Source organism: Myotis lucifugus, unplaced genomic scaffold (assembly GCF_000147115.1).
Source record: "Myotis lucifugus unplaced genomic scaffold, Myoluc2.0 scaffold_1, whole genome shotgun sequence".
NCBI lineage: Eukaryota > Metazoa > Chordata > Mammalia > Chiroptera > Vespertilionidae > Myotis > Myotis lucifugus.
This window is the reverse complement of record NW_005871049.1, coordinates 22,515,711-22,530,834: the sequence shown is the minus strand read 5'-3', so window position 1 is coordinate 22,530,834 and position 15,124 is coordinate 22,515,711. Positions and strand designations below refer to the sequence as shown.

Below are 15,124 nucleotides of genomic sequence, written 5' to 3'. Positions count from 1 at the left end.
AATAACATAGTGAATATTTAATCAATATCTACAAAATGCTAGGGATCTTATTAGAGGCTAGAGAGGAACATGGTTTATGTCCTCGTGTTGCTGACTATTCTCTTTTTATTGTGTGAAAAGGAGCCTTTTCAGAGCCAAGTGTTCGTGTTTGGCACCTCATGCTATTTTTCTCCCTGAGACAGCACACATAGATTACTTTTTGAGCTATGGCTTAATTACAAAGAACTGTATAAAGCAAATAAAATGATATATAATTTATTCAGGGCAAAGCTGATCCTGCTTAGGTATGAAAGTCAAGTTGAAAATATGTTAATACTGTGTTCCAAAATGGAATCCCGTATTATTGAGCCTTCCTCCTGCATCTTACCCCTAATTTGCAGTTGTGCAAAATAACAGTTGTCTCCTAGGAGCCATTTAAACTGAGGTACTCTGTGAAACACTTATAGTGCAGTTTATAATTATTTATAGCATACACTAGGGAAGTTCCAAAACTCTAAGAAGTCAATGCAATTAATCTCTATAATCCTCTCATTCTTTACCTTCTTTAGTTGCCTTTAGCACCAACAAGAAATGTTTAAACTCTTTTCAGGAATGTTTATTTGTTTACAGTCATTACCCTCATTAGATAATGTTTTCTGCTTAGCTTTCATCTTTTACCATGTGTAAAATGCTCATAGGGTTTGTTTTTCTTTTGTTACCCCAGAGAACAACAGGCTCTACTAAAAAAGTTATATTCATGGGGATTTGGAGAAGTCTTGAACTTACTCGTGTTACTTTTCCTAGAATTTTTTTTTCTAAATGGACATTTATAACTTTTGGAGTCTGTGGAATGCACTCTGTACTGCTCTCCAAACCCATAGAATACTCTGACTTCAGGCATGGTATCTGAAGGTTTGCTGTTCAAGCCAGTTCAGTGTCACCTGAGAGACACGGCAGTCCTCATTGAGGGAGAGGGACGTACCGCGGTAACAAGCCTGGACAATGACAATGTCCTCAGGAAGAACGTGAACAGTCTGAGATTCTTGTAGGTCGTCTTTGCAGGCTGTTGGGTTAGCCTGCCTCATTTTCACAGATGTTGGCAGAAACCCTTGTTTTAGAGACAAAAAGAGTATGCACCTCAGGTTTGTGTGAGTTCTTCCTGCGGGTGCCGTGATGACATGAGCCGGGTGGATGGTGCTGATGCAAAGGAGTCGTGTCCCAGCTGGAGTTCCTGAGCTTAGGGAATGCTCTCCTAATGGACTGGAGCAAACTTGTCCAGACTTTGCCCCGGAGAGACGTTATACTGCTCAGCAAACAAGTCTGCCTGCTGCCCTGTCTGCCTATAGGTTATTCGTCATACAAAAACCCTTGACCAGATAGTCTAGATCTAGAACAAAGGGTATCAGTACTTCCGCTCACAAGATGTGCTCCCAGGAGACCCTTGGAGAATTGTCTCATAGTCCTGAGCAATGAGTATGCTCATGGGTTAAACTGTTTCTACCACAATTCTTTTACCCTGTCTACCAGTTCTGGTATACTGGAGTATATCTTTTTATATCTTCATCATAGGCAATCCTGATGATTTATAGTCCAGATCAAACACAAGTGATTAGACATACAGAGGAGTGGAGCAGCAGGTCATCATAGATCAGGCCCTATTTTGTACTATATGGCAAATGATAGTGGCATTTTGGGGTTCTAGGAAACATCTTATATAATAAAAGGCTAATATGCAAATTGTCCCCTTGACCGGGAGTTTGACCAGAAGTTCAACTGGGAGTTTGACCAGGGGGTGGGCCCAGCCAGCTAACCACCCACAGGCCCCTGCTCTTGGCCGGCCCTGCCCAATCGGCATTGATTGGGGCAGGCCGGGAGACCCCACCCATGCATGAATTCGTGCACCAGGCCTCTAGTGTTAAATAATAGCCCAAACTGGAATTTCCTTTTAAAGAAGATGATCTGAGAGAGAAAAAAAAAATGGAACAAAGAAAAAGCGCCAGAGAAATAAGGTGCAGCTATTCAGGCAGGACTGCGTAACTACTGAGAGCAAGAATAAGTCTCTATCCACAGTTTGATTGAAGGCTTGTGGTTAGGTTTGAATGATTAAGGTGGAATGATCTGATGAACTACAGGTTTATATCTTTGCCAGGTGCTTAATTGCCTGCAGGAAGATGGTGCTTTTGAAGTGTATTTTGTATTCACTCTTCATATGATTGAGGTTATTAGTACTGGGGATTATTTATTTACTCAGTATTACCAACTAGAAAGCTGAGGCCCAGGAAGTCTGGGAGCCTTACCTAAAGTCACACAAGGCCAGGAGCAGAGCTAATCTCTTACATTTCCCCATAGGGCATGTGTTTACTCAAAAGGTGCTCATTATTTTAAGGTCAAAATGAGAGAATGAGAGAGTTAGAGTGAGGGAGAGAAAGAGTGAGAGAGAGGGGGAGTGAGAGAGACAGAGAGAAAAAGTGTTCTCAGCAGGAATTGTAATCCTCTATGTATAGAAAACTTTACTTGTCACTGTAAATACCTACCCAAATTAATGTTGTATTTGGGAACTTCCCAGAATGAATGAAGGTGCCTTTCAGTTAATGACTAGAGCTTGGTCCTAGTGTAGAAATATATTAATTGCCATTCAAAATCACTTTAAAAAGATGAATATCTGAGATGCAAATATAAGATTGTCTTAAGCACAGTTTGTTTACAATAAGCCAATTATAATTTGCCTGGGAAACTTTCAAGCATTGAGAAATTGGCCATGTTTCATGTTTGGTGAGAGGCAGAAAATGTCAGAGTGGTTTAACTACTTTCATCTATAGTCAGAGGCTTTAGCCATATTCAGCTGGAAGGGATCTGAGAGAGCATCTGCTGGGATGATCTTCTCCCTTTGAGGAGCCTAAATTCTTGGAACCCTGAGGCAGGGCAGAGGGACCCACTGAGGATGCAGATCATTTAATCAGAGTCACTCTATTTTTACCACATCTGGGCCTCTGTTACTCAGAAAACAAACTCAAACTCTCACCAATACATAATATTTTATATCTTTTTTTTTTTACAGCACAAGCTTTATAAACAACAGAACACATTTTTCCATATTGTAAATATTTTATATCTTGATAGGAGTTTGGGTACATGCATTTATTAAAACAAAGTGAATATACACTTAAGATTTGTGTGTTTTATTATATTTGCATTTAATGTAAAAAAATAAACAATTACTGAACTCTGTTGTAACATGCCACAGAACTTAGGGGGAGGTGTGCTGATGTCTGTGATGTACTTGGAAATCCACCAAAAATAAGGTGGGTTGATGGATGGATACACAGTGAAGCAAGGACAGTAATATGTTAATGGTAGAATGTAGACAGAGGGTATATGGGTGCTTATTGTATGATTCTTTCAACTTGGCTCTATGTTTAAAGTTTTTCTTAATAAGTTATTTTGTGGAAAACTCACAAACATGTTTTACCTCTCCCATTTTTGTAAATGAAGAAAGTGAGAGTCAGAATAAAATTAAGACATTGGCAGAGCAAGGACTAGAACCAAAATCTTCAAAGAACTGGTTCTGCTTCTTACCTTTACATTCAAATTTGAACATTTGCTCCAAGATTTCTTTACCTAAATGGCAGAAAAATCATGAGTAATGTCAAATATGGGGGGAGGAAGGCATTCTACAGGATTATCACCTCCTCCCCCCTTTTTTGGTTTATTTTCATGCTGGTAGCATTGAGGCAGTTTTTGTGCTTCTCCTAGTTCAGTGATGGCGAACCTTTTGAGCTCGGCATGTCAGCATTTTGAAAAACCCTAACTTAACTCTGGTGCCGTGTCACATATAGACATTTTTTGATATTTGCAACCATAGTAAAACAAAGACTTATATTTTTGATATTTATTTTATATGTTTAAATGCCATTTAACAAAGAAAAATCAACCAAAAAAATGAGTTCACGTGTCACCTCTGACACGCGTGTCATAGGTTCGCCATCACTGTGACCTAGTTCAATATGTTAGAACCAATTGTGAACTTATATACATATTTTATGGTATTTCTGAGCCAACTTTCCATTCTGTTTTCCACTCACATATAAAAATGCATATGGTACTTCTTGATCAGTATATTCCTCTGAAAGAATGTAAGTGAAGGTAAAGGTGGGAAAAAAACAACACACGAAAAACTGGTTTTGCTTCTACTGTTTGGTATGTCATAACGAAGGACTATCTAAAAATGACTTATTTACTCTTATGCCCTTCTAGAACATTTAGACAGTAGGGATTTCTGGAGTCAAGACTGCCTGAAGTTTAAATTCCATTTGTGATATTTCTAAGTGTGAAACTTGGGGAAGTTACTTGCATTCTCTGAGCCTTTTTCCTTGGGTATAAAATGGGGATAATAGTATTCTACAGATAAAGGCAGTTGTGACACTTTTATTAGTGGTAACCTCAGGGTTTGCTAGTGAAGGACTTACGTGTAACATTTTATATGTATATTTTGTTTCATTTATTGTACTTTTTATTTATAGCTGACATCTACTTTCACAAGGGACTGAGCTCCTGGATATTTATAGGATTCACATCTTCACTTGTCCTGTCAATAAAGCACACGCACTCTAATTCTTACGTGGTTTGCACAAAAGCATGAGTCATCTGGAAAGCACATTTTAGTTAAGATTGGGTTTATTTATTTCTTAACTCTGTCGTCCTTGAAAAGACTCTTGCTTTCTCAGATTTTAGTTGTCGAGTAACACTCCCTCCACGTTCTGCGTGAAGTAGTGTTCGGTATCTGAAAGAGAGCCGCACAACAAATGAGAGAGAAATGACACAAGATAATTTTGCAATATTGGGGGACCAGGCGGGCAAGTCCGGAAGGACTTCCACCCATGCTCAGGCTGCTCCAATCTTTTATTGATCTGGAGTAGCCCTTAGGGTAAGGAGGTTTCAATGACACACAGATCAGCAGACAATTTCCAGGAGTAGACAAAGTATCTGATTAGCTCATCAGTAGATGATTTCCAGGAATAGGCAGAGTATCTGATCAACAATAATCAACAAGGATCTACATAAGTATCTAAGGAATTAAGGGAACTAAGGTGGGGATGATGCTTCAACTATTATTACCTAAATTAACTGGGTGGTTACTAGATTAACTGGGTGGTGCACGTTCTGACCTTTGCTAGGACTTCAAAGGTTACTAGCTTTTGGGGGTCTGTCTAAACTCAGCTAGTGAAGACAATGAATGGACTCCGGCATTAGTGTTGATCACTGCTTTTCAGTTTCCTCCCTAGAATTCCAAAATGTAAGAACTGGAGAATTGGAGATTTGTACAGCTCAAGAATAAGAAATGTAGAATTCTAAAAGAGTAAAAAAAAATTAAAGTTTAGTCATTAGTGTAACTTTTAAAAAAATTGCAATATAAAGATGCCACTCTTTCATATTAAGTGGATCAAGATATTGGTGTTAATTATAGGCACAGTTTCAGACTGATGAAAATGCTAACTAGAAAGTTATTGGATAAGTTTATGTTATCCACCTCAGCATGCATATACATATGAGAAAATAGTGTATCATTTGAAGGAGAAAAAATTATTTCAAGGTTATATTTACTATAGTTCAGTAGTTGTGTAAAGCTTTCTTTGTCTATCATTTGTAATCTTTTTTTTGAATAATGTGATATTTAATAGTTTCCAAGAGTGATGAAATGATTTTATGGTACAGAATTATCAAATTTGGGGGGTAGGGGGGCGGCTGGGAGGAAACTTTGAAATCATCTGGAATTCTAGATTCCTGGTTTTTAATCCTTATTTCAGGAAATTAAAAAAATACTAATGTTTAGTCATATTCCAGATGTATTAAATTAGAATCTCTGTGAATGGGGCCCGAATAGTCTTAGTTTTCAAAACCTTCCATGATGTCAACGTCAGGATCATCCGCCTGTTTTTTTGTTTGTTTTTTTGGCTAACATTCAGAAAGGAAACACAGAATTGCTCTAGATTTTGGTGAAGTCACAGAGCTATTTACCTTCAAAATTGAAACCGAATCTTGGTCTCCTATTAAACCAGTGGTTTCACTCCCACACTGCTTTCCTTTGGTTAGTCCAGATTGTGTTCTTTTATTGAGTTTATGTGGCTCCAAAAATCCTTGGGGTAGACTGCTTGTGTGTAGTCAGGCCTTGTTTTGGTGGATGAGCCTGAGGAATATCATACGTTTGTATTTCCTGAAACACTGGGGAGTGCGTAAAGATGTTGGCACAGCCCCTATGTTCCTGAGCTGGACTGGTGGAGCTGGCCCCTAAATAATAGAGCCTTCTGTGAGCACGAGGAAGTCCAGTGACACTTCTAAGTGGTTACTCTCAGTTTTATGCACTATGTATTAATTAAATTATATTCCACATTATTCAGTAATAATAGAATGTATGTATAGTAGGCTAGTTTTAGTTATGGGACATATATTAAGTTTATTTTAAAGATATTAGATCGGTGGTCGGCAAACTCATTAGTCAACAGAGCCAAATATCAACAGTACAACGATTGAAATTTCTTTTGAGAGCCAAATTTTTTAAACTTAAACTATATAGGTAGGTACATTGTTATTAACTTAATTAGGGTACTCCTAAGGCTTAGGAAGAGCCACACTCAAGGGGACAAAGAGCCGCATGTGGCTCGCGAGCCGTAGCTTGCCGACCACGGTATTAGACTAACAATAAATATTCTGTATTAAAGGTCATTTAAAATGATTTTATAATATTAATTCTTATGATTTTGTTCTTATTTGTAAACAACAATATAATTTATATACTATCCACCACTAATTGGGTTTCTGTGTATGTCAGAATTTTTAAAAATAGGGAGTTGCAATATTGTCATGCCATTAAAGCTAATGTCCAAGTGAATGGCAATATGGAAAAAATGTGTTTATAACCCTTCTATGATACTGTATATTCTTTGGATAAATGCAGTTTATTCTAGGTTTTCATCACCATTTCTTGCTGTGGTGGGACAGTGTTATAAATCTCAAATGGCATGTGGCCAAGCCTGGATCAGTGTTAGGCCTTGAGGGCCTTGTTGAACACACTCACTCTGGGATCCTACTGTGCTTCTTTACTTCCAGACTGACCACTGCTCTAAGCAGGGCTGGGGCCTTGCCTGGGCTGCCCGAGCCCTTGAAGGTCAAGAAGAAGCACCTGGACTTCTCATGATGGGAGGTCAGAGTCAATGTAAGTGACTTCCTAATTTGCGGGGGCTACATCCCTTCAGTGATTCCGATCTGTATGAAGTCAGCATATAAATGATTATTTCCAGTGTCTGTTTTATGTCATCGTCATACCCCAACATAATGCCATTTGGCCTAAAATGAAACGTTAGAAGTATTGCTCAGGTAATAAATTCTTATATATCTTTGGTGAAAAACATAGTACAAAAATATGATGCATTCACTTTTTTTTTTGTTTCCTTAGGATTACCCATAGATATTTTTAATTCTGTGAAAATACTACTTTGAGGAACTTGGAGTTACTTTGAAACTTTGTGTCAAGTGTAGCTCAGTGAAAACTTAGAATGTTTAATTTAAAAAAAATTTTGGACTTTAAAGCTGCACATAAATGGACTCATAAATGCATAAGTGGGAAAAGCTGCAAAATTTGAGAATAGTTTTAATTTTGACATATTTGAGCATTGTTGTTAAACACTGTTGCTCAGTACAGATTTCTTTATTTTCAATGTTACTTCCTGAATTCCCAATCATGTAATAATTTCCAAGGTAACAACTTAGTAAGCTGTTACAGAAAATACTTGGTATATGTTCAAATGGATAATAGAAATAGTAGAAATAATGTTTGTTTGTGATAAATTACAGGAGACTAGGGTTGGATTTTTCCTTTAGGGCAGAATAATGAGGTTATAATAAACAAAGATAAGAGGAGAAAATAACAATAGAATAGAAAATATTAAAATAATATCGTTTTATTGTCATCAATTCCTGAGGATCTAAATCTCTTTTTGAATTGTTTTCTGTGCAGTTTATAAGTTATAAGATAATGGCATTTAAAGACGAGAAGAAAATTTCTCATGTACAGTTAACTCCTGTGTAAAATTATAGTGCTTCACTATATAGAAGGGAAAACAAAATTCTGCAGTAAACAAAGATTCAAATTCATTTATATTTTTTTTTATCTAGTGGCTTGGATCTAACTCTAATAAGCATGTCTGAACTGATGTCATACAAATGAATGTTTTACGTAATGCTAATTTCCTTAATTGAATTCATCCTATAAAGTATTCAGACAGAGAGTCCTGGAAGAGCATGGAAAAAGAGAAAAAGGCCCCAGGTATAGCTGAAGTTCCCATCCCCACATCACTTAAGTGTCATGTACGTTCTGTGAGCACCAGCTCTGACTCCCTGTTCTGCCTGCCTTCCTATGATGTTGTGAAAACCACATGGGATCATACATGTGAAAGTACTTTGTTAACTGCAACAAGCTGTAGAAAATTTGTTAACCTTTTGGGTGCAACACTTGGAACAAAACGTTTAAAATAATTTGTGTATTTTATTCAGCAAGTTCAGAGAAGGTTGTCTTCTTTATATGTAATTTACATTTTTAAAAAGAGCAAGAAACAAAATCATTAATATAGAGTGGGCTGAAATACATGGAATAACAACGTAAATGTTTGGGAAAAGCAGCTTTAGTTACCATGGCCTAGCCTGGGATTTTCATTAGCTTCCTTTCTCTCTCTCCTCCGCCGCCCTCTCTCTAACTTCTCCCACTTCTGCCTCTCCCTCTCTCCATTCTGTCCCCCCACCCACTTACTCTCCAAGGTTGGTTGGACTTTCTTGCCTGTTTCCTGACCTTGCGTTTTATACCTTGTGGGCCTCCTTCTTGACGGGTGTTATATCACTTAGACATCTGGCCGGTTTTGTATGAGTTTTTTGACATCTTCCCCTTGATGTTTTGTAGTAAGACAGGGAGAAGTTCTAAGCTGCTGGGCCAGAAAAAGGAGCGTAGTCTTTGGTCCCCAGTGAGTCATGAAAGCACAGGTAGTGTTGACAGGTGTGCATAGCGCACTTCAGCTGAGACTGTTCCTTGGTTTGAAACGCTTTAGTTAGACCTGTCACTACCATTTTCAGTTAAAAATGATTTTCAAGAAAAAAATAACAAAAACCCCACAAGACATGTTTAGAATGAAAACTCGGAGAAAAGCAGAAACAGAAAAGTAATGCATAAAACGGCAAGTAAGCAGAGTTTGAGAAAAAATACATAGAATCCTGCATTGCAAAGGTGAATTTTTATGTGGGACATGTGAGGAAGGCTGTTGGATGAGAGAGAAAGAACAAAGAGAACTCATTTACCAGGGTTTCTCTGGCTTGTCAGGGCTGTTTTCTGAAAAGCTGCCTTGGGGGGGGGGGGGGGCGTGGGTTGGGGTTGGGGTTGGGGGGGGGCTCTGGAATCCCGGGGAGCAGTGCACACCAGATGCCCTATGCCAACCAAGAACATTGCAAAGGGAGAAAAAGGGCCAAAAATGAATGGGTAAAAGGAGGTAAGGACCTCATTTATCTTGGCACTCATAGTTTAAACACAAACTAAAGAGGAGTATCTGTTTTGAAACTATTTAAACTTATTAGCATGAAATACTTGCTGTGATTCTGTGTTATTGGTTGTTTTTGTAACATGTAGTTGAAAGAGTGGATAAGAAAGCTCAGTATTTGCTGAACACTGTTTACCATTCTGCAATTACCCCAAGGCAGAAAACTGGAGTTGCTTTTTCTCCCTTTTCCCTCTCCTTCATTTCTTTATTATAACCATCCTTTCCCTTCCGTGCCTTTCTTTCCATGTCTCTTTCTTCTTCCTTTCCTTCCTCATTCTCCATTCTCCTGCCCCTAGACCAGCGGTTCTCCACCTGTGGGTCGCAACCCCTTTGGCGGCCGAACGACCCTTTCACGGGGGTCGCCTAAGACCATCCTGCATATCAGATATTTACATTACGATTCATAACAGTAGCAACATTACAGTTATGAAGTAGCAACAAAAATAATTTTATGGTTGGGTCACAACATGAGGAACTGTATTTAAAGGGCCAGAAGGTTGAGAGCCACTGCCCTAGATTTTAGAATGACTTCCTTAGACTTACAAGCCCTAACTTGACAATGGGACATCTCAGCAGGGTTCTCCTCCAACATATCAATCCTGAGTAATACCAATTCAAAAGAGACTCACATGCCATCTTGAATTTTCAAAAATTCCTTGCTGCCTAAAGAAGCTGATATTGATAAAAACATAAAAGTTTAAAAACAGAGCATTACTTCAGCAATTTAGGCTGTGTGTTGGCATTGTCTTATAATTTTCAGAATTTATGTTTATGTAAAAGCTGCGAAGTTTGGAACCTGTTCTTTAGATGGAGGCCACTCTTCTCGGAGGGTCAGGCACTGGTGCCAGCCCAGGATTGGAGAGGGTTGGCCTCTGCTCACCAGAGGTTCCTCCCTTTGCCTGGGCTGCCATGTGTGAGAGAGTGATCGCAGAGCTGCTGTAGTGTACCTCTGTCTCTCAGGCAGGGATATCAGTAACTAGTTTGTACATGTCTTTGGAAAAATTGCAAAAAGCTACCCCCACTGAACAGAAGAATGGCAACAGGCACGTTTCCTTTCCGGTGTGGCTCAGCACTGAGACCGGCCTGGGTCTGGGCCCTCGTTTGCCACCGGGAACTGTTGCACAGGTATAAACAGTACAATCTTATGCAGTAGTCCTGCCTCCAAGCCATAGGGCAACGGAAAAATGGGAAATTTCCCTAAAAATGACGATGCTTTGGAATTAGCAGGTTATCACCATTTCATCTGTCAGTTTTCAAAGTGTTAAGCAACTTATTATTTAAAGTATTATATACATAAAGTGCTTATTTTAAGTAGGCACATGGTATGAATTATTTGAAAAGTGAAATATAAGATTTGTTTCTATGCTATTTAATGAGGCGTTGGGGTAGGGAAATAAGGCAAATTAAATGAAAGATTAAATTGTGAATACTCTCATGGGTCAAAGAGTTGGTGGCAGTAATTATGATTCCCAGCCTTGGTAGCATTCCAGATTCTCTGATAGCTTAGGAACTTTAGGAACATACGGATTGCAATAAAAGTAAAATATCAAACGTGTGTGTCTGTGTGTGTGTGTGTGTGTGTGTGTGTGTAGATCTATCGTCTATCTGTCATCTATATATTTTTAAAATATTAATTCACATTTTAAGACTTTACTGAGGAGCTAAGAAGCAGGATGGGAAACATTTCTGGTTGGAAACTTCATACTCAAAAGCTGTGATATTCCTCTTAGCTGCATTTAAAAATATGAGTAACTATATTAAAACCCCAAAAGAATGAAGTTTGGATATAATGTGGTAGGTAATTTCCTTTTATCCTCCGGCTAAAGTTCTTATCTCATGGGGCCAGGAAGACCATCGGGGAGGGTGATGTGGGGTGGGAAGCAGGAGGTGGCTCCGTCTCAGGAGATGGAAGGCAGAAGGGCGAGTCTTGAGCATCCTTTGGTCCTATTTGCACCATCCAGTGATGAAATCACCTGAGTTTCAGGGATCCCTACTGCTGTTCTGGACATGGCAGCTGGCATTAGTGCCATGTATTGTTTTCATTGGTATTTAAGCCAGAGTGGACAGCTGCCACCCAGTGGTGCCATGCCAAAGCCAGCTAGCTGTCCTGGGCAACTCTGTTGTTTTATTAACTTTGCAGTAATGGAACCTCATTGTTTACACACTTGAACAACTATAGTTTTGAACTCTACCTATTAAGTCATGATAAGGTTTTATTGCAGTAGATGAATAGTGTATGCTATGTTTATGTTATACATTTTTAAAAAAACAAGCCCAGCGTCCTTATCAAAACTAAAAAGTAGTAGCTCTAGTGGTTTCTTATTCATATATGATATTACAGTTTTGAAATATGAACTGATGTTATTTTACTTACTTAGAAACTAGAACAGAACTCTAAATACTGGAACTAACTTTAAGAATTAAAAAAAATGCAAGTATATACAAATTTCAATTAGAAACTTTTACATACCATAAAAAGGCCATGGTTTTGTAAAATACTCTATATACTAAAATCAAGTGAAGGGCATTTGCTTACTCTTTTATTAATTTCTGTTTTCTTAGACTGTTTTATAGGAATATTAAATTATGTTTGATACGGAGGAGGGACCTTTATGCAAGTTTAAAGTAAAACTACAATAAAAGCTATTAAGATTATCTCTACAGCATGTTAAGATGCTTAATTCCCTTTGGACCTGGAAGTTTTACTAGTGTGTTTTTTTTCTGCTCTAGTTGCAGCCATAGACCAAGTGACAGCATCACTGTTTTTAATAAAAAGGATTAATAAAAATGCAAGCGGATTAAGCATTTCAGATTCTCTCTTCTATGCTTAATATGAGAGTATTGGCTTGAAACCAGTATACTATACATGCTAATTCATTGCTACTTTGCTTGAAGTAATGTAGAGGATTACCTCCTCTGAGATTGTTCACCTGGGGTAGTTATTCTCAGCCAGGAACAATTTTACCTCCCCGGGACATTTGGCAATGTCTGGAAGCATTTTTGGTTGTCACAATTGTGTGTGTGTGTGAAGGGGGCGGGGGGAGGGGGGGGGGGAGATTTGCTACTGGCATCTAGTGAGTAAAGGCCAGAGATGTTGCTAAAACATCTTACAGTGTAAAGGAAAATCCCCCACAGCAAAGAGTCATCCAGTCCAAAATGTCAATAGTGCCTGCAAGGTTAAGAAACCCTAATCTAGGAGTGTTTATGGTTTGGCTTCTTCCTTATCTCTTCTCTTTTGACTTTTCCTTCTTTTCAACCATGTATGTCTAGCTTGGAATGGAGAAGAAGTAATAAGTTTCTGTTTTGTGCTAAGTGTAATCTTTTCAAAGTAATTTCCCAAGATATGGTATTGTACAGAGTGAAAAGGAAGTCAGGAGACATGTACTGTAGGTATATGACCTTGGACATGTCATGTCAACTCTTTCATTTCTTTATCTTTAAAAATAAAAACTAAATAGGATCTAAGGTTCTTCTAGAGCAGTGGTTCTCAACCTGTGGGTCGAGACCTTTTTGGGGGCCGAACGATCCTTTCACAGGGGTCGCCTAAGACCATCGGAAAACACATATATAATTACATATTGTTTTTGTGATTAATCACTATGCTTTAATTATGTTCAATTTGTAACAATGAAATTGGGGGTCACCACAACATGAGGAACTGTATTAAAGGGTCGCGGCATTAGGAAGGTTGAGAACCACTGTTAGACCAACAAAATCAAAGTGATTTGGCTAAACCAGTGGTCGGCTAACTGCAGCTCGGGAGCCACATGCGGCTCTTTGGCCCCTTGAGTATGGCTCTTCCACAAAATACCACGTGCGGGCGTGCACGTACAGTGCGATTGAAACTTCGTGGCCCATGCGCAGAAGTCGGTTTTCGGCCTGGGCGAGTCTATTTTGAAGAAGTGGCGTTAGAAGAAGTGGGGGGTGTTGGTCGGGCGACAGGAGGCACAGGCGGGCCACGGGATACGCGGGGGAGGCACGTGGACTCATGCACGAGTTGAGTGAGACTGGTTACAAGATGAGTGTGGATGGGAGAGTTGGAAGGGGTCGACCTCAGCGAACGTACCTCAATCAGATTGAGGACGTTTTTAGCAAAGGCCAGCTTAGGAGTACCCTAATTAAGTTAGTAACAATGTACCTACCTATATAGTTTAAGTTTAAAAAATTTGGCTCTCAAATGTACTGTTGATATTTGGCTCTGTTGACTAATGAGTTTGCCAACCACTGGGCTAAACCATCTTCAACCTGACATGAGCACCTCCTCTGTATCAAATAACATGCAGAGTGAAACAGTACAGAAGATCAGATGGAGTAATTCCTGATTGCTGTGTGTAGGCAGCAATGCCCGTGGTTTAACATGTAAACAGAAGTGACTGCACTGTGATAAGTGTCTAATAAAAGTGTGATCAAAGTTCTACAGAGCAGGAGAGGACAGCCAGGACTGTGATAAAGAGAGCTGGGTAAGTTATCAGAGAGATGGTAGAATCTGACATGGCTATTGGAGGAGAGGAGGAATTTGCCAGAAGACAAGGAAGGGCATTCCAGGCAACAGGAATGGCATAAACAAAGGCTTACAATTACAGAAGCCCTGGAATGTTTGGTGATGTAAAAAAGTTTCAGGATGGCTGGGACATCATCACTCCTCTTGTGTTACTTTAAAATATCACACATTTTTAAAGCGATGAAAAGTCAGTATGACCGGTTCATCCTTACCCCCGTACACCTGAGCCATCCAACGTGTGTCACGGGCACAGACAGCCTCAATTACAGGCTGAGGATTCCTTCAGGCTCCTGTCTCTCCTACTTGTTTTAACTTGTTTCCGATCTGCTGCTTCACTGTTAATGCTGGGACTCGGGATGCTGAGCTGTTGGGAAAAACAAATCCATATTTTTTAAAAGTGCCTGATTTCTCCCCCCATCAATTTCCCTTGAAATAACTTTGAATTTTAATAACTCCCCTGGGGCCATGGACTTGGGTGATTAAGACATCTGAGTTAATGCACAAAAGCAAGTGAACCAAGTACAGCGCCGTCCCATTTGGCCCTCCTAAGACAAGTAGAGAACCTGATGGCAGAAATAGTGCCGAAGCTTCTGGCACAGTGGGAAGTCACGCAGCACGGATTTTTGGCTTCGTGTGGTCAAGTGCTGCTGAGCATTGCTGCACGATTGGTTCACAGCTTGGCCGAAGCCACCATCACAGTTTTCTGTTGCAGCTGGGAAACCAGCATCTTCCCTTAGAGAAGGTCATAAAAGGAATGAGAGTGTTCTGAGGGAAATTAATCTTTCCTCCGTGAAGAAGTCCACGCATTTTGCATGAGTTTTCCCTCAGTAAGTCTGACTTTTCTCGGGAGAGGGCAGTTGAAGAGGAATAAGTCCTTCTGTTGCTTTCCTTTGGAAATATCCAGATAGAAGATGAAGTTCTATAGTAGATATCACAGCGACTCCAAGAGAGTTCAGGAAATCTGTCTTCTGTTTCCAGCCAAGCAGCTGACTTCCTGTGACACTTCTCGATGTCTGAACTTCTCCTTCTAGAAATGCATCGAAGAATACCTGCTGCTCATTGCTTAGGA

At 39.3% G+C, this 15,124-nt stretch overlaps 1 protein-coding gene across 1 annotated transcript in view; it reads left to right on the top strand.

Annotated features, from left to right (window-relative positions):
- The first annotated feature begins 7,089 nt into the window (after window positions 1-7,089).
- TLL1 (tolloid like 1) overlaps window positions 7,090-15,124 on the top strand; it is a 126,456-nt gene continuing 118,421 nt past the window's right edge. The window contains 1 exon segment of the mRNA XM_014456162.2: window positions 7,090-7,189. Coding sequence (XP_014311648.1) covers window positions 7,168-7,189 — 22 coding nt within the window. The 5' untranslated portion in view covers window positions 7,090-7,167.